This window comes from Oryctolagus cuniculus, chromosome 18, assembly GCF_051225735.1.
Source record: "Oryctolagus cuniculus isolate XC-2025 breed Fujian yellow rabbit chromosome 18, ASM5122573v1, whole genome shotgun sequence".
Taxonomy (NCBI): domain Eukaryota; kingdom Metazoa; phylum Chordata; class Mammalia; order Lagomorpha; family Leporidae; genus Oryctolagus; species Oryctolagus cuniculus.
The window spans coordinates 19168367-19190971 of record NC_142884.1 but is presented as its reverse complement, the minus strand read 5'-3'; the positions used below and the strand labels follow the sequence as shown (position 1 = coordinate 19190971).

Genomic DNA, 22605 nt, shown 5'->3' with positions numbered 1-22605 from the left:
GATGACAATGTTAGTATTTCCCAGTGCTGAGCTGAACCACACTCTCCCCCACGTGGTGCTAGGGACCTGGAGGCTATGCCTCCTTGAGCATTGGCAGGACTGATGAAAAGGCCATGAAGGTGTTTTCTTGCCCTGGTAAAGTTAATAAACCTGGTGCTGGGGTACAGTCTTCTCTATTCTGTTTGTTTGCTTGCCATCCAAACCTGTGATTGTTGTTGGTGGGCATGCAGCCTTGTGTCAGAGCTGTAACAGGCCGCTCAACAACTGATGGGTTATTTTAATAATGCTTAAAACTGGAAACCCAGTTGGAAGAAATTAAAAATGAAGCTTCATTTTTTTTTTTGACAGGCAGAGACAGTGAGAGAGAAAGAGAGAGAGAGAGAGAGAGAGAGAGAGAAAGGTCTTCCTTTCCATTGGTTCACCCCCAAAATGGCCGCCACGGGCGGTGCCCTGCACTGATCCAAAGCCAGGAGCCAGGTGCTTCCTCCTGGTCTCCCATGCAGGTGCAGGGCCCAAGCAGTTGGGCCATCCTCCACTGCCTTCCCGGGCCACAGCAGAGAGCTGGACTGGAAGAAGAGCAACCGGGACAGAATCCGGTGCCCCAACCGGGATTAGAACCTGGGGTGCTGGCGCCACAGGCGGAGGATTAGCCTAGTGAGCCGTGGCACTGGCCAAAAATGAAGCTTCATTTATATGATGTTAAATGTTAGATGGTTTAAATATTTATACACTGAAAAAGCAAATAGTAAACAATTTGCAAGATGAAATCACAAGTGCAATCTAGAGCAAAAATATTTTAAACCAATCCAGAAGCAGAGAAACTTAATACATATTTGTTTGCATAGAATTTAAACTTTTCAATGGAAAATTCATTATGACAAAAACTAGACCAATTCCTAATGTCTAATATATGAAGAGGTCATCAAAATTGGCAAAAAGATAAACAGTTCTAAAGGAATATGGACAAACAATGTAAAAACTCAAAAAGCAAATCCAGAGGCAAGTGGTTTATACTCATTAATGCATAAATTTAAGTATAATTGGATAATACTATCTACTGCAAGGCTAGAGTTAGTACTCTCTTGGAAATGACAACATCCACTAAAAATTTGAAAAAGCAAGTGTCTTTTGACACAGTAATCTCTTCCTTATAATCTATTCCACAGGAACAAAAACAACTGTAACTTTAAGGGCCAATTACATAGATATTTATTGTAGCTTTATTTATGGTAGCAAATGAGCAACAATGAATCAAAAGGTGGTGGCTAAATAAATTTACAATATACAGTATCACAGAACATTATATAGCAATTTCTTATTTTATTCCACTTGACTATCACAACCATTCTTGTTTCTGGGTCCAGGACCCTGGCCAACATAAGGCACCAAAAGATTTTCATTCTAATTTGGTCTCTAGTAGAGCTCCTAATTGGTCTGGTGATTGCTTCATGGGCAGAACAATTAAGAAATATGAAGAAATGCCTAATGAAATCAACATGAGGAAGGTAAGAAAACAGGATAGTTTAGCCTCATATGTTGTTACTTGAGTATATTACCTCACAAAATTATCCCTTGCCTTTTTCACTCTTATCTGAAGAGCAACTTTCAAACATGCTAGTAACAAGCAGTGCAGTGCTATTCATACATTAACATTTCACTACTGAGTTTAAAACAAATTAATACATTTGCAATCAATCTTAAGGCTAAATGCTGTATATTCATCTTTAATCACTATTCAAAAACAGTACTAATAGCTTTCTATATATATTTTTTTAAAGGAATCAAGTAGGCAAAACTTCTCATGAAGAGAACAAAGTTTAGGTCTGAGATCTACCTTTTCAGCACCATTTCCCACAATGAAACAAACAAGGGGGGGGGTAGCAATTGATATCTGGCAGAGTAGAGGAAAATGGTCTGCAGGTTAAAATTGAAGCTAAAATCCAAGAGTTGGCATTTTATTCAGTAGCTTATAGAAAACCTTCTGGGTGACAGTTTCCTCATTTTAAAAATGTCAATTTCTTAATGCCAACACTGGTTATAAAATCAATTATGAATTCTCCAATTCAGCACCAGCAGTATGATCCTTACTTCTGTGATCCACCCAACCTGTTGCAAAATCATGTATTCTGAAGTGACATAATGGTAATAAACAGAAATAACTGCATTTGTCTCTCCAACTTAAAAATATTGTTTCATTTCATATTTTATTGGTAAAGATATGATTTTAGCAATACAGTCATCCCTTGATACCATAGGGAACTGGTTCCACACACTCCATTCTACAATCCATGGATGCTCAAGTCATTTATATAAAATGGCATACTATTTGCCTGTAACCGATGCCATATTCTCTCATATACTTTATCTCTGGAATGCTTGTCAGTACCTAATACATTTGAATGCTATGTAAATAGTTGCTTACTGTTGAGGGAATAAGAACAAGAGAAAAAAGGTCAGTACATGTTCATTTCAGATGCAATTTTTGGCTATTTTTAGCCATGATTGGTTGAATCCAGAGATGCAAAACCTATGGATAAAGGGCTGTTTTCTGTAAAATATTAACATCTGACTGAGACTATGAGTCCATTATGCAGTAGTCCCACATGCCCTGTACCTGTCCATAGCTTTCACACTGATAGGTTTTATGTATGGTCCACCTGGCTCAAAAATATTAAATGGAAAATTACAGAATTCCTTACACTTTTTAAACTGTGTCATTTTGTGTAGCATGATGAAATCACACAGAATCCTGCTTCATCCCCCAGCACAGGGATCATCCCCTTGACCAGCATATCCATGCTGTACTGTACATGCTGCCTGCCCATGTCACTTACCAGTACCATACAACATCAATTCCATAACCTTTATTTTACTTAATAACAGCCCTGAAGCACAACAGTGGTTCCGCTAGCAATTTGGATATGCCAAAGAGCAGATGTAAAGTGCTTCCTTCAAGTGAAAAAATAAAAGCTCTCAACTTAAGAAAAGGAAAAAGCAATCATGCTGAGGTTGCCCCTATCTATGGTAAGTTACTGCTGTTCATCTCTTTCTGTCCTTAGCTTTAATTTGTAAGTAGGTATACAGGAAAACACATAGCATACTTGTTTATATATATAAGGTTCAGTACTACCTGCAGGTTCAGATTACCTACTGGGGGTCTTAAAACCAATCTCCAGTAAATAAGAGGCACTACTGTAATATCTACTTCAGGTACAGCTTCCTCCTACAGCTAGCTACCTTTTAAATTTTCATGTTTACAAAAGAAATAGCAGAAATGATAGAGTGAATGCATACTTTAACCACAACCCAGAAACTAATATTTTGTTACATTAACTTGGAACCTTTCTTCTTAATGAGACATGTATTTAGGGACAAAACAAGTATACTGAAGTATCCTTTAACTGCCATGCTTGGTCCCATTTCCCTTCCATCCCTTCTTTCTGCAGGCAATCACTTTTGGGAACTGAGGGTGTATCCTTCAATTCATTCTTTATAGCTTTACATAAAAGTGCTTATCCATAATCAATGCTTGGTACTAGGCTTGTTTAGTGTTGATTTTACTCAAATTCACATAAGTGTTACTACAACATATTAACCATTTCATGATTCTTCTAATTCTACATTATTTTCCCTATCTTTTGTTGTTAATACAAATATTTGTTGTACCTAAATGATGGAGCATTTGACTGCATGACTCTATTTCACAAAGGACAGACCTTTGTTTCCAAATGTGGGCTACCATATTTCATGCTGCAATAAACAGACTGCAACTTGACTCCCTGTGTACATATGGCAGTTTCTTGGGTAAATATATAGACTTGAATGAAACTGCTAGGTATTCTGGAATCAATTTTACTGCTTCAAGGTTTACAAAACATTCTCTAAAATTCTAATAGGTTCTGCTTCTTTGCATTCTAGCCTTCAATACTTATGGAATTCATTACAAATCAATATCTTACTATAAGATCAAAGAGATCTATTTTTCCATATGAAGTCAATTATCACCCTGAGACTATTTTAATAATTATCCATGATTTCCCCACCACTGGGATACAAATCTATCACTTGAAAATTACCCATAAATCCATGCGTGTTTCTGGATTCAACATTCTGTCTCAATCTCAATTTTCCATGACTACCTCAACATAATTTTGATATTTCTACAAGTTATACATGTAACAAAGCATATAACAAAAATGATAATTTCAAATTCTTCTATTTCTTTGTCTTAATGCATTGGTGGCCTTCCAGAACAGGTTGGAAGGCCTTCCATCCATGACTGAAAACTAACTTCACTGAGAATGCGCCTCCAAGTATAGCATTCATAATGTTTGTTGTGGGAGTTCTGAGTACACAGATTTTCATTATACTGTGATACTTATTAAACATGCTGTTTTTAAGGTTTTGAGTTGCTGCTGAACAATTTCCTATAGTCATTCTTCCTAAATCCACGGCACTCATAGAGCCTTACTGAGTATGAATTCTCTGGTGTCGAATGTGGTGTGACTTCTGGCTGAAAGCTTTCCCACACTCACTACACTGATAAGGCTTTTCACCAGTGTGGATTCTCATATGTAGAGCAAGGGTTGAGAACTGAGAAAAGGCTTTCCCACATTCATTACAACCATAGGGCTTCTCACCCGTATGGCTTCTCATATGTACAGTAAGAGATGAGCTTTGACAGAAGGCTTTCCCACAGATTTTACATTCGTAAGGTTTATCACCTGTGTGAATTCTCACATGTACAATAAGTGATGTGATTCGAGAGAAGGCTTTTCCACATTTATTGCATTCATAGGGTTTCTCTCCTGTATGAATATTGTGATGTTTAATGAGATACTGCTTCTGCCTAAAGATTGTTCCACATTCATTACACTTATAGGGTTTCTCTCCAATATGAATTTTTTCATGCTCAGTGAGATTTGATTTGCCACTGAAGGCTTTCCCACATTCTTTACATGTATAGGGTTTCTCTCCAGTATGACTTCTCTGGTGTCTAATGAGGCTTGATTTCTGAATGAAAGCTTTCCCACACCCTTTACATTCATAAGGTTTCTCTCCAGTATGGATTCTCTGGTGGATAATGAGGTTTTCCTTCTGGCTAAAGGCTTTTCCACACTCATTACATTTGAAGGGTTTCTTTCCACTATGAATGTTCTGATGTTTAATGAGGTATTGCTTCTGGCTGAAGGCTCTTCCACATTGACTACATTCAAATGGTTTCTCTCCAGTATGAATTTTCTCATGCTCAGTGAGATATGATTTGCCATTAAAGGTTTTCCCACATTCCTTACATGCATGAGGTTTGTTTCCTGCATAATTTCTCTGATGCCTAACGAGGTTCGGCACCTGAATAGAAGCCTTCCCATATTCACAAGGTTTCTCTCCGGTATGATGTTTCTGATGAGAAAGTAAGTTTCCCTTCTGGCTGAAGGCTTTTCCACATTTATTACATTTATAGGATTTCTTCCCTGTATGACTTTTCAAATGCACAGTAAGAGATGAAACCCGAGAGAACACTTTACCACATTCAGTACATTCATGCGCTTTCTCTCCAGTATGCATCTTCATATGCTCTGTGAGGTTTTGCTTCAGGCTAAAGGTTTTTCTGCATTCATCACATTCATAAGGTTTTTCTCCAGTATGAATCTGATCATGTTGAAGGAGATCTGATTCAGGCTGAAGGTTTTCCAACATTCCGATCATGTGTAGGGATTTTCTCCGAGGAGAATTCCCTACTATAATGTTAAGATGTGACAAGGATGATACCTTTTCCACATTCACTTAAAGTTTCTAATGTTAACTCTCAGGTATCTAATAATCTTGAATTTATGATATAAGACATTTTTCAGACTGATATCCCAGAGATGAGATCATTATGAAAATGGATGAAATATCACATTCTCTTTATATTCTTAGTGGCTTTCTCAAAGCTTCTCTTAGATTTGAAGATAAATTATGTATAAATGATGTTCCCAACTCTCTTGAACTGAGTCCTATATGCAGAAGGCTTGAAGAATCAATATCTGTGCTCGGAGGAAATGCATTCCTGTTTCCTATGTTTTTACAGTTTTCCTCAGTCTATATTTCACTGAGAAAGATCGGACTTAATTCACAAGTTTTTTATGTTGCATCTTTATCTGTTTACAAACTTCCCAGGCTTCTTCTAAAAGGAAACACAAAAGAATCATCATTGAAAATGAGTAAATATGTAGCTCCTGACATGTAGCAAGCATCCAGTGAAATAATTTATCATTACAATCAACATCACTATAACATCTGGGAATTTTCCCACTATTAATAATAAAACTTCAGAAATGTACTAATATAAAATAGACTCTTTAAATCTAGTCTCTTTGTATAAAAGAAAGCTCAAATACAAATAACACTGATAGGTATATGTAGTTTTAACTACTTTTAAATACAACCATTTAAAAATTTCATAAACCAGTAAAATAAGAAAAAAAAGTAAGAGGCAACAAACTGGATGAAGGAAACATACATAAGATTAAGTGAGCCTATGATGATAAGTAATATGAAATAAAATGGCTAGAGCAATCTAAACAAGGTCCTGAAGCTCCACTAAAATGACAGTAAAAGTGTGAAAGGAGGTATATACTACTAAAAACTGGGCAGAATCGGGAAATCAAGGAAGGCTAGCAAATAAAGGACTACAAGTTAATAATAAAACTGAGTGGCTTAAATAAAAAACCAGCAGAAGAGGGTATCATCCAGAAACAAGGTAATTTGTGACACAGATGTTAACAGAAAAGTTCTATAACCAGAAAGACTGGGCAAGAGTAGAAGGTGTGGCTTATAAAAATGGCTGTGAAAGGATACCTCCAACTTTCCTGACTGGAAGGAAATGGGAAGTTGACCATCAAGACAAAGTACAAATGAGAAGCTCCAAATTAGTGATGACAGACGAAGTAGATGAGAGTGCCACAATGAAAGGAAGGCGATGTGTAGTTTATAGTAGTTTATATTTATATAGCATAAGGACCCAACCCCTTTCTACTGCTGAACTCCAAGAACACTGGTGGTTTCTCAGTGCGAGACAATAGGTTTCTTTACAGAAAAGATGACAAGCCCATGAGAATACCTACAACAATTAACATTAAGTCATATAAAAGAAATAGATTCCAGACTGCTACAGTGAAACCCAGTTTTACAAACCTCCACGATGCACACAGATTCTAACATTTTTTCTAGTACCTGAATGTTAGCCCATTATGCCCCATTATCCTACATATAACACAACTATAAAAGCTTAAATTGAGCAATAAATATATCACTTATGGAAACTTTAAAATAAATATTTGTAAGAGGTTTTTTTTTTTTTTTTAATTTATTTGACAGGTAGAGTTATAGACAAAGAGAGAAACAGAGAAAGGTCTTCCTTCTGTTGGTTCACTCCCCAAATGGCCGCCATGGCCGGCACTGTGCCAATCTGAAGCCAGGAGCCAGGTGCTTCCTCCTGGTCTCCCATGCGGGTGCAGGGGCCCAAGCACATGGGCCATCCTCCACTGCCCTCCGGGGCCACAGCAGAGAACTGGAATAGAAGTGGAGCAACCGGGACTAGAACCCGGCGCCCTTATGGGATGCTGGCGCCGCAGGCAAAGTGAGCCATGGCACTGACCCTAAGAGTTCTTTTGAGAATAGTAACACGTGAACAATTAAAGCATCTGAAAATATTTTTAAATAGTGAAAAAAAAAAAACAAAAAACAAAAAACAAAAAACAAAGTTTAGTGCAAAAGTTACCTCTAGGGGCCAGTGTTGTGGTGTAGTGGGTTATACCACCACCTGTGACACAGGCATTTCATATGGGTGCCAGTTCACTTCCCAGCTGTTCTACTTCTAATCCAACTCCTTGCTAATGTGCTTGGGAAAGCAGTGGAAGATGGCCCATGTGTTTACACCCATACCACCCACATGGGAGACTAGATGAAGCTCCTGGCTGCAGCCTGGCCCAGCCCTGGCCATTGCAGCCATTTGGGGAATGAACCAGTGGATGGAAGATCTCTCTCTCTGTAGCTCTGCCTTTCAAATACAGTAAATCTTTTTTTAAAAAAGTTGCTTTTACTAAATGTTAAACTTAACAAAAGATTATATACATAATTGACATGTAATTTAAGAAATACACACATAAAACTATTTTCTAGACCTAGCTTGTTTATTTTGAGAAATGTACTATATTTAAATGACCAAGACTTGAAAATACCTATATATAAATATGATGCTGGGATAATGTACATTGAATAGTAATGTGCAGTGCAGTATACTATTGCCCGACAAGCTAACATGTTGTTATTTGTAGTAAGGGTGTTTGTTGTTTGTTTTGTTTTAAAGATTTATTTATTTGAAAGACAGAGTGATAGTGGGAAAGACAGAGATCTACCATCCCCTGGTTCACTTCCCAAAAGCCTACAACACCCAGGTCTGGGTCAGGCTGAAGCCAGGAGCCAAGAACTCCATCTGGATCTCTGGTGTGGGTGGCAGGCCCAAGTATTTGGGCCATCTTCTGCTGCCTTGCCAGGTACATTGGCGGGAGCTGGACCAAAAGCTGAGTAGCTAGCACTATGGGGTACTGTCATCATAAACAGCAGCCTAACCTGTGCCACAATGCTGGCCTCAGGAATAAGGTAGTTCTATATGTGCTTGAGGTGAATATAAAAACTATCATTATCATCAGTTTCAGCTTTCACTTATTTGTCTGTCTGCTTTTATTGGGACTGATACACTGGAACCCAACTTCCTCTCTTCTGCAGAGTCCTTTTTTTAGCTCTAACACATTTGTTTTCCATCCATTAGCTGGAAATCTTCAATATTATCCTGATAAAGCCCTCTTAATATTTTTTTTTCTTTGACAGGCAGAGTGGACAGTGAGAGAGAGAGAGACAGAGAGAAAGGTCTTCCTTTGCCGTTGGTTCACCCTCCAATGGCCGCCGCGACCAGCGCGCTGCGGCCGGCGCATCGCGCTGATCCTAAGGCAGGAGCCAGGTGCTTCTCCTGGTCTCCCATGGGGTGCAGGGACCCAAGCACTTGGGCCATCCTCCACTGCCTTCCTGGCCACAGCAGAGAGCTGGCCTGGAAGAGGAGCAACTGGGACAGAATCCGGCGCCCCTACTGGGACGAGAACTTGGTGTGCCGGCGCCGCAAGGCAGAGGATTAGCCTAGTGAGCCGCGGTACCGGCTAAGCCCTCTTAATATTAATAATTTTAACATCCTCATTTTCTTATAAGTCATTGCCAGAAATGACTTTAGTAATATGCTGTTAATTTATAACCTCCATAATTAGAAAAAAATGCCTCAACCCTTCTACATATCATAACCAAACCTCACTCAAAATGACTAGAGTGCTAACACTATTAACATAAAAGAAAAAATGGTAGACTTCATCAAAAGTAAAAACTAATACTCTTCAAAAACAGTTAGGGGGGGCCGGTGCTGTGGCATAGGGGGTAAAGCCACTGCCTCCAGTGCTGGCATCCCATATGGGCACTGGCTCAAGACCCAGCTGCTCCACTTCTGATCTAGCTCTCTGCTATGGCCTGGGAAAGCAGTATAGGATGGCCGAAGTTCATGGCCCCTGCACCCGCATGGGAGACCTGGAAGAAGCTCCTGGCTCCTGGCTTCAGGTCGGCACAGCTCTGGCGTTGTGGCCATCTGGGGAGTGAACCAGCAGATAGAAGACCTCCCTCTCTCTCTCTCTCTCTCTCTCTCTGCCTCTCCCCTCTCTGTGTACATGTGACTTTCAAATAAAAATAAATAAATCTTAAAAAAAAAAAAAAAAAACAAAAAACACAGGCCGGCACTGTGACGTAGTATGCTAAGTCTCCATCTGTGGCACCGGCATTCCACATGGGTACTGTAGGTTTGTGTCCCAGCTGCTCCTCTTCCGATACAGCTGTCTACTTATGGCCTGGGAAAGCAGTGGGAGATGGCAGGAGCTTGGGCTCCTGCACCCACATGGGAGACCTGGAAGAAGCTCCTGGCTCCTGGCTTCTGACCAGCCCAGCTCCAACCATTGCAGCCACTGGTGGAGTGAATCAGCAGATGGAAAACCTTTCTGTCTCTCTCTCTTTCTGTAACTCTATCAAATAAATAAATAAAATCTTTAAAAAAAAATACAGATCACAATGGCAGGTATTTGGCCTCATATTTAAGATGCCATATGAGGCACGCATTTGGCCTAGCAGTTAATACGCTGCTTGGGATGCCCACATCCAATATTAGAGTGCCTAGATTTGAGCCCTGGCTCTGCTCTCAATTTGTTTCCTTTTAATGTGCCCCCTGGAATGCAGCAGGTGATGGCTCAAGTAGTAGTGCCACCAGTGTGGGAAACCCAGACTGGGTCAGTGGTCCAAGCTTGCAGCACTGGCCTGGTCCAGTCCTGGCAGTTGAAGACATATGGGAAGTAAACCATATAGATCACAGATTTCTTTATCTCTTTCTGTGCTCTAAAATTCAAAACAAAACTAAACAAAATCTACGGTCCATATTAATGCTTGCTTAGGTTCAATACCTGCCTCTAGCTCCTGACTCCAGCTTCCTGCTAATGCAGACCCTGGGAGGCGGCAGTGATGGCTCAAGTGAATGGGTTCCTGTCACTCATGTGGGAGACCTAGATTGAGTTCCTGGCTCCTGGTTTCAACCTTAGCCCAGCACCAGCCATCTTAGTCATCTGAAGAGTAAACAAGCTGATAGGGGGAGCTCTCTAATAAAAATAAAAAATAAATTAAAAAAAAAAAAAAAAAAAAAACAGAAAAATTCCACAAGTTAAAACAACAGGCATGGGGCCGGCACTGTGGCACAGGGGGCAAAGCCGCTGCCTGCAGTCCTGGCTGCTCCACTTCCGATCCAGCTCTCTGCTGTGGCCTGGCAAAGCAGAAGATGGCCCAAATCCCTGCACCCATGTGGGAGACCTGGAAGAAACTCCCGGCTCCTGGCTTCGGATCGGCACAGCTCTGGCCGTTGTGGCCAATTGGGAGTGAACCAGCGGATCAAAGACCTCTCTCTCTCTTTGCCTCTCCTTCTTTCTCAAATTCTTTCAAATAAATAAATAAATCTTAAAAAAAAAAAAACAACAGGCATGCACAGATGGAAAAGCTGATAAAAATGCCATATCTACTACAGACATAGAACTCTTAAAATTCAATAATAAAAAAATTAAAAGCCCAATTTTTCTAAAATGGTCAAAAAAATGGATAGGCATTTTTAAAAATAAGATATAAGAATGGCCACTAAGTATATTAAAAGAAATTCACCTAAACAAGTAATTATGAAAATGCATATGGGGCTGGAGCTGTGGTGTAGCGGGTAAAGCCACCGCCTGCAGTGCCAGCATACCATATGGGCACCAGTTCGAGTCTCAGCTGTTCCACTTCCAATCCAGCTCACTGCTATGTCCCAAGCCCTTGGGCCCCTGCACCCATGTGGGAGACCTGGAAGAAACTCCTGGCTCCTGGCTTCGAATTGGAGCAGCTCCAACCATTGTGGCCAGTTGGGAGTGAAGCAGCAGATGGAAGACCTCTCTCTCTCTCTCTCTCTCTCTGCCTCTCCTTCTCTCTTTGTGTAACTCTTTTAGATAAATAAATAAATAAATCTTAAAAATACAATGGTGAAGTTAAAAGGAATGCCCACCCAAGTGTGAAAAAGGTGAGGTAATTACAACTCTCTCATTTCACTGCTGGTGGTAATAACAAATGGTATATATCCACTTCAAAACACAGCTCCATATCTTGACTGGTGTTAGTTGTAATGATTATATACAATCAGCAAAATTAATCAAATAATTTACTTAAAGGAGGTGCTTTTATATTATGCAATTCATACCTCAATAAAGCTGAAAAAAGAAATCCTTCTAAACTATAGCTGTAAAACAATAATGAATTATTTAATGATCCCCTTGTTTCTGCTCAAGACTGTAGACAGAAGGATAAAAAGTCCGTCTTTTCTCTCAGTGAGTTTCAATATATATCTTCAAAATGAAAAATAGAGGTGGTATACACTTAAGATCCGAGTTTCCCCAGTAGCTGTGATATGGAACTAGAGCTCATTGCTTATAGAGACTGACCTATAAGCAACAGAGAGATTTTAATTTTATTTATTTATTTTTAAAAGATTTATTTGTTTATTTGAAAGGCAGAGTTACAGGCAGAGACACAGAGAAAGAGAACAAGAGAGTGAGCGAGAGAGCTTACATCTGCTGGTTTACTCTCCAAATGGCCAGCGTTGGGCCAGGCCTGAGCTGGATGGGAGGTGGAACAGCTGGGACTCGAACCAGCACTCACATGTGATGCCAGCATCGCAGGCATTGGCTTAACCTACTGTGCCATAACACCAGTACATCAAGATATTTTAATAAAAGTGAAGTTTAAGGTTAAATAAGGGAAAGGACCTTGATAGAAGAATAAAAAGCAAAGGTACAATGAATGTCATATATGTGAGAGAAATGGAAGAGGAGTATAATGGATCATTTTTAAAGCTAGAATAATAATCATAATCATTATAGAGAGAAGAGGGATACTAAAAACATATTAAAGTCTCCATTAGCCTTAGTGAGGAGTAAACTGATATTGTCTAACAAATAAGGATAAAACTAGAAAAAGTTATGACTATAAAGGCACCACAGAGAAGCTAAAATAAACCTTCCAAATTTTAAGGAAAGATATATTTAAAACCAAACAACCTAATAACCTAAAAAGATAAAAAAAAAAAAAAAAAAGATGAGGCAAAATTTAAAACAGAATGCATAACATAAATACATTAGAGAACCATTCCCAAACATATCCATGCCAATAAATAAGAACTTAACTATTAGAAAAAAAGGACTATGATAGACTCACACAGAAAATTCTGAACCCCCCCCCAACCTCCTGAATTAAAAGATCCAAGGGTAGTACCCAAGTATCATGTATTTGACATGATTTTGATGCATACCTACATTTATCAACTACTAGTATGGCAAAATCAACTAAACTGTATATATACAAGATATATATCTAAAACTGAGTATCAGATATGCTGAAAATAAACAGAACACACAAGACAAAACAAGAGAATACTCATAAATACATAGAAAAATCCATGAGACAAAAACATGTTAGTAACTGAGAAATCTCTCAAACCAAGAAAGAAAATCCTTAAAGTACAAGAACATATAGGCTGGCACTGTGGCTCACTAGGCTAATCCTCCGCCTGCTATACCATAGTGCTGGCCCCCAGTATGTGATTTAAAGGCTACACACACATACATGCACATACACATATATACACACTAAATAATAAATAGGTGAAAGCTAAAAATAAATAAAAGTTCCACACATTACAGAAATGGGAAACAGAGGGTCCCTTATTTTCTGAATTTAGATTACATAGAGAAATCAGGAGACTGAGTTGACAGAGTTCTGCTACAGGTTCCTTTGAGCAAGTATCTCTTGTGACATCGCTACTGATTGAAGTCAAATTTTTGTACAGCATTTTCCAGTAACAACATTGTTTTCATAAATGTAAAGTTATCGACCTCAAGCAAAATGGAAAAAATATATAGGGTAATATTTTCTGAGAGTATTCATAAATCAGAGCTCTTAAAACTTTTAGAGGCCAGGGCTAGTATTGAGGCGTAATGGGTAAAGCTACCGTCTGCAATACCAGCATCCCATGAGCACCAGTTTGTATCCCAGCCGTTCCACTTCTGAGCCAGCTCCCTGCTAATGGCCTGGAAAAAGCAGCAGAAGAGGGCCCAAATGTTTAGGCTCCTGCCACCTGTGGGGGAGACCTAAACGAAGCTCCTGGCCCCTACATTCAGCCTGGCTAAGTGCTGGCTGTTGCGGCCACCTGGGGAGTGATACAGTGAATGGAAGATGTCTGTCTCTCATTGTCAGTAATTCTGATTTTCAAAATAAAATAAATCTTAGGGAAGAAAAAATCTTTTAGAGGCTTAATACTCTAACCAGGTTATATTACTCTAGGAGAGATTAATCACAACAAGAGTTCTATAATTATACGCTCAATCATTGATTCAGCAAGTATATATTTATGATTTCTTGTGTCTAATGACGAAAACGTGGTTTGCAATTTGTAATGGGGTTTGACAATTCATAGAGTCAAACTTCCTCACAGGGTCTTCTCTCACTCAGATAGAAGAGCTTTAGAACCTGGCTGGACAACGCTATGAACTGCTGAAACAGGTAGCAGAGGGAGAGTGAATGGAGGCAGACAGCAGGAAGAGCAGCTACAAGTGTGACACTCGGGACATAAAACCTTTGAAGTTCCTGTGCGACTTTCAGGCAGAGCCGTCTGCTATGCATCTGAACGTGGGCATCCAGAGGTCAGGACAAGCCTCCAATCCAAACAGAACTGTGCCGCGCATCTGGGTCGGATGAAGCCACAGGGAGTGGGAAGTTGTTGCTCTTGATTACTCAGGGTGGAAACAGATGATCAAGGCCAGAAATGGAGGAGCACCAATAGTTAGGGACAACCAGAAATAAAAATCCCATCTTCTTTATAACTTCTACCAATTGTTTTTTGGATACCGCAAAAACTGTTTCTATATGAATTTTTGTATCCTGGTCCTTCACTTTTTCGATTTATAGAAAAATATGTGAAGAATAAGTGTGGGTGCCAGCATTGTGGTACAGCAGGTTAAGCCAAGGCCTGCACCACCAACATCCCAAATGGGTGCCGGTTTGAGTCCCAGTTGCTCCATTTCCATTCCAGCTCCCTGCTAATGTGCCTGGGAAGCAGTGGAAGAGGATCCAAGTGCTTGGACCCCCTACTCCCCACTTGGAAGACCTGGATGGAGTTCCAGTCCTGGCCATTGTGGCCATTTGGGGAGTGAATCAGTGAACCAAAGATATCTTTCTGCTTCTCTGTCTGTGTAACTCTCCCTTTTAAGTAAAGAAATCTTAAAAAAAAAAAAAAAAGTGTGACAAAATATTTGAAGTGTGTTTCTAAATAGAAGAAAGTTAAAAGCCATTGGGTCTGGGGACAAGCTAGACAGATCAGAAGTCACATCACCAGGCTCAGTGATAACGGGGTCTTTAAATAAATAGGTCTCTTGACTTCTGTGCCCCAAAGCTAGGACAATTTGCTGCCCAACTGTGTGCTGTCTGCTCTAGCGGACAGCACTCGTCAAGCGACTCCTCAGGTGACAGCTTCTCCAAGCAGCCCCACCAGTTTCTCTCAAGCCTTAAGAGAAATCAACGCCTACGATGAGTCTGGGCAGCAAGGTAAGCTTTTCGGAAATCTTTCTTAAAAAAGTCATCTTGATTTCGCTTCCTGCTCTACGCTGGGCCTGCTGTTACATAAGTCCCTTTTAAAATTACGTATCCACTCAATTCCTTAGCTGTTCGCTTATTCTCCAGAACACCGCATCCTTACTATGGTTAGATGAGAACAGTGAGGCTGACAGGTTACGACCGCCTCCCTCACTAACTCGGAACGAGTTTCTCACTATCTCTACAACCCAAACACGCCTGACACCGTCGCTCACCCACCTGCGAACCCCCGTCTCCTCGCGTCCCCTTCCCCCATCCACACGAGCTCTGCACACCATACGTCATAGGGGGCGAATCCTCTACGTCAGCCTCCCCAGCCCAGACGCCGGCGCCGCGAGTCCTCCCCTACAGACTGACTGGCCCGGTTCGGGACCCAGAATCCCAGGTACCACGGAGTCAAATCGACACTCACCAGCAGACAAAGACGACCATGGCGAGCAGGAGAATCCGCGCCTGCGCACTCCGCTGGAGGCCGATCATTCCCAGAGGTCTCCTGGGCGCCGCCAGGCTTGGGCTGGGGAATCAGACCGCATTCAGCCGATCTTGGTCAGTCCCCCACTTTTTTATTGTGGACTACATTTCCCAGAAGGATCAGTGGTTCCAGTCAGGCTTTCGCGCTTTTTTTTTCTTCCTCCTCTGCTAGAGCTTGTGGGAATGTTTCACTGGTGGGCACAGGAGTGCACGTAGGCGAGTCTCCGAACTATGTTAACTCTCTGTGTTTACCTCAGGAACGGGGGTTGGGTGTGCTAAGCTCAGCTCAATCACTGACGTGTCTTTATATAGGAGCCACGGTGGAGATGGATGCTAGGCCAAGATCCCCAGGTGACTTCCAGGAGAGGTTTGGTTACGGGAGGCGGGGTCGAAGGGGCGGGACAATCCCTCTGAGCGGCTCAGGCCAGACACCATCTTGTTCACTGCGGCGGCGGCTGTGAACTACATTTCCCAGAGGGCATCGGGCGCTGCGTGGATAGCGGTTCTGAAGAGAGCTGTCCTGGACCCGGGTCTCTGAATCATTCCGTCAGACAACTATAGACTGACAAGATCCAGTGAAAGTGAAGAGTTCAGAGTCAGGGGCAAGGCTTTAAGAGTTAAATCTCTGGGCAAAACAGGATGAGAAGGTCGGTTGTGAAACTGTGTGATTGTGTGGTTGTATGTCCCAGCGTTGTGTGTATGTGATTGCATACACACAATGTGTGCGGGTGTGGGGAGCGTTAAGCTGCGAGTCCCTGTGGTATGTTGTTAATGTGGGACTGTGTGAGACGCTGCGTGTGCGAGTGTGCTTTGGCTGTTCCTGTGAATGTGGCTGTGTGTCCCTGTGGTCGGTGTGATTGGTCACGCTGTGACTGTTTTTCCTGTATGTGTGCCGGTGTAGGGAGCTTTGTGACTGTGACTATGAATCTGTGTCCCCGTAGGGATTGTGACTGTGTGCAGAACTGTACGGAGAATGGAGGCCGGGGTGCTTGAGAATAAAGTTGTGACTTGGAGGCGGGTGTTTGATGTGTGACTGCAGCACTGTGTGACTGTCTTACCTGTGACTAATACTGTCACATATAGCCACTTTTTTAAAGATTTTATTTATTTATTTGAGAGGTAGAGTTACAGACAGTGAGAGGGAGAGACAGAGAGAAAGGTCTTCCTTCCATTGGTTCACTCCTCAAATGGCCACAACAGCCGGAGCTGTGCCGCTCTGAAGCCAGGAGCCAGGACCTTCTGGGTCTCCCACGTGGGTGCAGGGGCCCAAGGACTTGAGCCATCTTCTACTGCTTTCCCAGGACACAGCAGAAAGCTGGATTGGAAGAGGAGCAGCCAGGACTAGAACTGGCGCCCATATGGGATGCCTACTGTGCCACAGCGCCAGCCCCAGCCACTTTTTTAAGAACCATTTTATTTATTTGAAAGCCAGAGTTACAGAGCGAGGTAGAGCCAGAGAGAGAGAGGTCTTCCATTCCACTGACTCACTCCCCAAATGACCACAACGGCCAGAGCTGCACCAATCTGAAGCCAGGAGCCAGGAGTTTCCTCCGGGTCACCCATACAGGTGCAGGGGCCCAAAGACGTGGGCCATCTTCTACTGCTTTCCCAGGCCATAGCAGAGAGCTGGATTGGAAGTGAAGCAGCTGGGACTCCAACCAGTGCCCATATGGGATGCCGGGGCTGCAGGCTAGGGCCTTAACCAACTGCGCCACAGCACCGGCCCCCCATATAGCCACTTCTAGAGGCACAAGATATTTCAGCCCCTAGAGAGTAAAGGGGACACTTTAAAAATTTAACCATGTATTTGTGGGTGCAGTGTGATAATCTGATGCACATATTCAGCGTGTGGCGATCAAAAGGGGCACCCTTCTATGACACATCGAGAGGGCAGCCCCAGGATCCTCTGATAGCCCTCCTGTGGCAGGGGAGGGGCAAGCAGAGTAAGCACTCATCTGTCCTTCAAGAGACTTGGCGTGGTGCCTCCGGTCAAGCAGCCGCGGGGGTGGCCGCACACCGTAATAGGCTGGTAGGAGTCCCAGCTACTCCTCTTGGGCATCTAGGAAGCAAGGCATGAAATGGTAGATGTAGGCTCATGTACTAGAGCCCTGCCACGCAGGTGGGAGACCCAAATGGACTTCCTGGCTTCTGACCTCGGCCTGGCCCAGCCCTGCTGTTGTGGCTTTTTGGAGAGTAAACCAACGTTGTAATGTAATCACTGTCCCTCTGCCCTCACCTGCCCACCTCCTAAATAAATATTTTGAGAGAGGGAGACTGAGAAGTCCTGAGAGAAAGACGAAGTAATTGCTGTGACATCTAAAAGCCAGGTGTAAGGTGCCGTGTTTTCTTTGCTCCTGAAATGGTTTATTTTTTTCATGACATCATTTTTTTTCTTGGCAAATATCTAACAAAGACCTATCAAGTAACCTAGAATGTACTCTTTCTCTTTGGAAATATGTTCCTTGTACTCCCTCAATTTCTTTTATTAATATGGCAAATGGTTCCATTCATTTGGGGTGAATATTATTATGATTTTGTATACACAAAATTTTGTATGCACATATATGGATTTTGTATGCACATATATGGATACACATATATGTCTATATATACATATACTTAGACATACTATGTGTATACATGTGTATCTGAGAATATCTTAAATATAAGATACTGTTTTTCCACATGTGAAGCTAACCCAAAGCTCATATTTCTCTCCTTTCCTGCTATAAAAATCCAATTTCCTTTGAAGGAGCACTGTGTCTACCTCAAAAAAAAAAAAAAAAGACAAAAAGCTCTGTATGTCCTAAGTTCCCCTATAGACATAAGCAAAAGTTGTTAGACTGGGCTTCTCTGACAGTTCGTTGAAGGTGTGGACATGGAGCATGACACAGACTTAGTGGGCATTTGTTCTTTTGACTCCTTTTCCCACTCCTGTGTGAAGTGGGGATATGGTGCTACACAAAGAACAGCTTTTCTTGAAAAAAAAATTAAATATTTGAAAGTCAGAGTTAGAGAGATTCTTCCAGCTACTGTTTTACACCCCAGATAGCCACAATGGCTGGGTCTGGGCCAGACTGAAGCTAGGAGCTAGGAGCTAGGAGCTAGGAGCTAGGAGCCAGGAGCTTCTTCCAGGTCTCCCATGTGGGTGCAATTGGGCCATCCTCCACTGCTTTCCCAGGCTGTTACAAGAGCTGGATCAGAAGTAGAGCAGCCAGGAAACTGGAATTCTGGCATTGCAGGCAGCAGCTTAACCCGTTATGCTACAAGGCTCGCCCCAGTATTACTTCTTTAAATGTTCTGTAGAATTTAGCAGTATAGCCATCACTGCTGCACAGTACATACTACATCACTTTGCCATCCTGGAAATGTTTTTTGTTTTTTTTTTTTGACGTAAGATTTTTTTAAAAGATTTACTTTATTTATTTGAAAGACAGAGTTACAGAGTGAGGTAGAGCCAGAGAGACAGTGAGAGAGAGAGGGAGTGTCTTCCATCCGCTGGTTCACTCCCCAAATGACCACAATGGCTAGAGCTGAGATGATTGGAAGCCAGGAGCCAGGAGCTTCTTCCGGGTCTCCCACACGGGTGCAGGGCCCCAGGACTTGGACCATTTTATACCGCTTTCCCAGGCCATAGCAGAGAGCAGGATCGGAAGTGGAGCAGCTGGGACTTGAACCAGCACCCATATGGGATGCCGGCACTCAGGCCAGGGCGTTGACCTGCTGCGCCATAGCGCTGGCCCCACTGATGTAAGATTTATCACTGCCTCAATCTCATTACTCATTTTTGTGTTTTTTACATTTTGTTTATTCTTGATTGATTCTTGGTGGGTTATATGTGCCCAGGAAGTTATCAGTTCTTCCAAGTTATCCAATTTATTGGCATATAATCATTCACAGAACTTTCTTACAATCTTTTGTATATCTGGGGTACCAGTTTTTTGTTTTTTGTTTTTTTTTTTTTTTTTAAGGGAAAAGGTGTATTGTTGAGTGGGGGACACCTGACAGGCTGCCTCATCGTGCACAGAGAGAACAGCAGCCTGTACTGGGAGACTAGGTCTTAGGAAATCTCCTTTCACTATTCCGAACTCTCAAAGAAGTGGTAGAGATCCCAAAATGTTGGGGTTAAACTTGCTGTTTTAACAGGTTGTCAAGGTAGGAGACAACCAAGAGGAGGATCAGACAGAACACTGGATGAAGAAGTTCCCATGGTGACTGCACGTAGAGTCGGACTGGCAGATCCCGGCCATCTGACTAGAGGATATGGGAACAGAGGGCAGGGGTCATCACCCAAGCGCCCACTGGAGCCCAGGGCTTACCCCCTAGGAGGGAAACAGGAGGTTGAGTCATCCCCCATGCCCACTGTTGCCCGGACATAGTGTCCATAGAGGTTGTGGTGCCCAGTACCAGGACTTGACGAGAGAGTAGAACCACAACCCGTAGTAGTAATCGCCATGAGAATTTCCCTTTCCACGTCTTACCTCAGAATTTGGAGGGCCGGTGTGTGGATGAAGATGACAGAGCGTTCGGTGGTGAAGGAAGAGGTCCGGGGGTGAGTTTTGTGATTGGCAGAAATCCAGGATCCCAACAGAGCTCAGGTAGAGCAATGTCGATGGGAGAGCCTGGATCTGAGTAAGGAAAGGCCACCACAGAACACACCAAACACCTGAGTAAGGGAAAAGGTTTATTGCCCGTGCACAGACAGAACAGCCTGGGGTACCATTTTTAATGTCTCCTTTTTCATCTATTATTTTATTTTTTTAAATCATTTTCTTAGTCTGGCTAAAAGTTTTTCAAGCTTGTATGTTCAAAACCTGTTTATTACTATTTTGGATTTTTTTTTTATTTGACAGGCAGAGTGGACAGTGAGAGAGAGAGAGAGAAAAGTCTTCCTTTGCCGTTGGTTCACCCTCCAATGGCCGCTGCGACTGGCGCACCGCGCTGATCCGATGGCAGGAGCCAGGTGCTTATCCTGGTCTCCCATGGGGTGAAGGGCCCAAGCACTTGGGCCATCCTCCACTGCCCTCCCTGGCCACAGCAGAGAGCTGGCCTGGAAGAGGGGCAACTGGGACAGAATCCGGCGCCCCGACCAGGACTAGAACCTGGTGTGCCGGCGCCGCAAGGCGGAGGATTAGCCTAGTGAGCCGCGGCGCCGGCCTAATATTTTGGATTTTTAAAAAAATTTTTTAGGTTTTTTTCTGGGGACTCTAGTCTTCTTTCATTTTACTAATTTTGGGGTTAATCTTGTGTTTCTGGTTCGTTGAGATGCAACATTAGGTTATTTGAGATTTTTTTTTTTTTAAATTTTACAGATAGAGTTAGTGAGGGAGAGAGACAGAGAAAAAGGTCTTCCTTCTGTTGGTTCACCCCCCAAATGGCCGCTACGGCCAGCACGCTGCACTGATCCGAAGCCAGGAGCCAGGTGCTTCCTCCTGTTCTCCCATGTGGGTGCAGGTGCCCAAGCACTTGGGCCATCCTCCACTGCCCTCCACCACAGCAAGGAGCTGGACTGGAAGAGGAGCAACCGGGACTAGAACCCGGTGCACATATGGGATGCTGGCACTGCAGGCGGAAGATTAACCAAGTGAGCCACAGCGCCAGAAGTAGATTGTTAATACTATAAACTTCCCTTAGAACATTTAATTTCCATACATTTGTAGTTTCCAAAGTGCCTCCTTTTGTTCACTTCTAGTTTTATTCTATTGTTGTAAAAAAACTGATAGTTGATATGGTTTCAATTTTTTTGATTTTGCTAAAATGTGTTTTGTAACCTATCATATCTCAAACAATCTGTCCTGTGGAATGTTTCATATACAGATGAGGACAATATGAATTCTGCAGCCATTGGTTGGACTGTTCTCCAAATATGTTAGGCCCATTTGGCTCCAGTAGTTGAAATCCAATGTTTCATCATTGATTTCCTGCTTAATCATCTGTTCATTGCTAAAATGGGGGGTATTTATATAAGTCCTCCTACTGTATTTGTCTTTCTCTCTTCAATCAGTTATTTTTTTAAAAAGATTTTATTTATTTATTTTAAAGTCAGAGTTACACAGAGAGAGGAGAGGCAGAGAGAGTCTTCTGTCCGATGATTCACTCCCTAGATGGCCGCAAGCGCCGATCCGAAGCCAGGAGCCAGGAGCTTCTTCCAGATCTCCCACATGAGTGCAGGGGCCCAAGGACTTGAGCCATTCTCTACTGCTTTCCCAGGCCATAGCAGAGAGCTGGATTGGAATAGGAGCGCCCATATGGGATGCCAGCACTTCAGGCCAGGGCGTTAACCCACTGCGCCACCGTGCCGGCCCAAATCAGTTATTTTTAAAGTGTGCTTAGATTTGGTGAATATATATTTACAATTGCTGTATATTGTAATATTGGCCCTTTTATCATTATGTAAATGACCTCATTTATCTCTTGATACCTTTGATTTGATATCTCTAAGTATAGCTACTTCTGCCTTGCTTTTAAAACCATTTAAGTTGGTTTTTTTTACATTTTATTTGAAGGGCAGAAAGAGAGACAGACAGAGACAGAGACAGAGATCTTCCATCCAGTGGTTCACTCTCCCAAATGCCCATGATAGCCAAGGGCTGGACCAGTCCAAAGCCAAGAGTCCAGAACTCAATCTGGGTCTCCTGCATGGGTGGCAGGGCCTCAAGTCCTTGAGCTGTCAGTGCTGTCTCTAGCATGTGCATTCGCAGGAGGCTGTATCAGAAGCAGAGTAACCCAGCCTTGAACTGTGCACTGTGATATGACATTCAGGTGCCACAAATGGTAAATTAACTGATGCACCAAATGACTGCCCCTGCTGCTTTTTTTTAGTTCCTATTCCCATGTACATGAAATATCTTA

At 42.3% G+C, this 22605-nt stretch overlaps 1 protein-coding gene and 1 long non-coding RNA gene across 7 annotated transcripts in view; one reads left to right on the top strand and one right to left on the bottom strand.

Annotated features, from left to right (window-relative positions):
- Positions 1–1185: 1185 nt before the first annotated feature.
- On the bottom strand, positions 1186–15834 carry ZNF260 (zinc finger protein 260). 5 transcript variants are annotated; one of them, XM_089319296.1, is made up of 3 exons: positions 15695–15818; positions 14267–14423; positions 1186–6166 (listed from the first exon to the last, which is right to left on the bottom strand). In XM_089319296.1, exon 3 carries the CDS (start codon positions 5704–5706, stop codon positions 4468–4470), a length of 1239 nt encoding a protein of 412 aa, XP_089175422.1. In that variant the 5' UTR covers positions 5707–6166; positions 14267–14423; positions 15695–15818; the 3' UTR covers positions 1186–4467. The 5 variants fall into 5 exon arrangements, with proteins under 5 accessions (XP_089175422.1, XP_089175423.1, XP_089175424.1 ...); XM_089319297.1 differs by having other exon boundaries at positions 14267–14415; positions 15695–15741; XM_089319298.1 differs by having other exon boundaries at positions 14267–14375; positions 15695–15741.
- The window catches only part of LOC138846476 (uncharacterized), a 28573-nt gene continuing 21669 nt past the window's right edge, over positions 15702–22605 (top strand). Inside the window, exon 1 of one of the 2 annotated variants that reach the window (XR_011383989.2) lies at positions 15702–15828. This is a non-coding gene — a long non-coding RNA (uncharacterized LOC138846476). Of the gene's footprint in view, positions 15829–16191; positions 16401–22605 lie in introns of those variants that run through there. The other variant, XR_016224787.1, reaches the window with a different exon arrangement.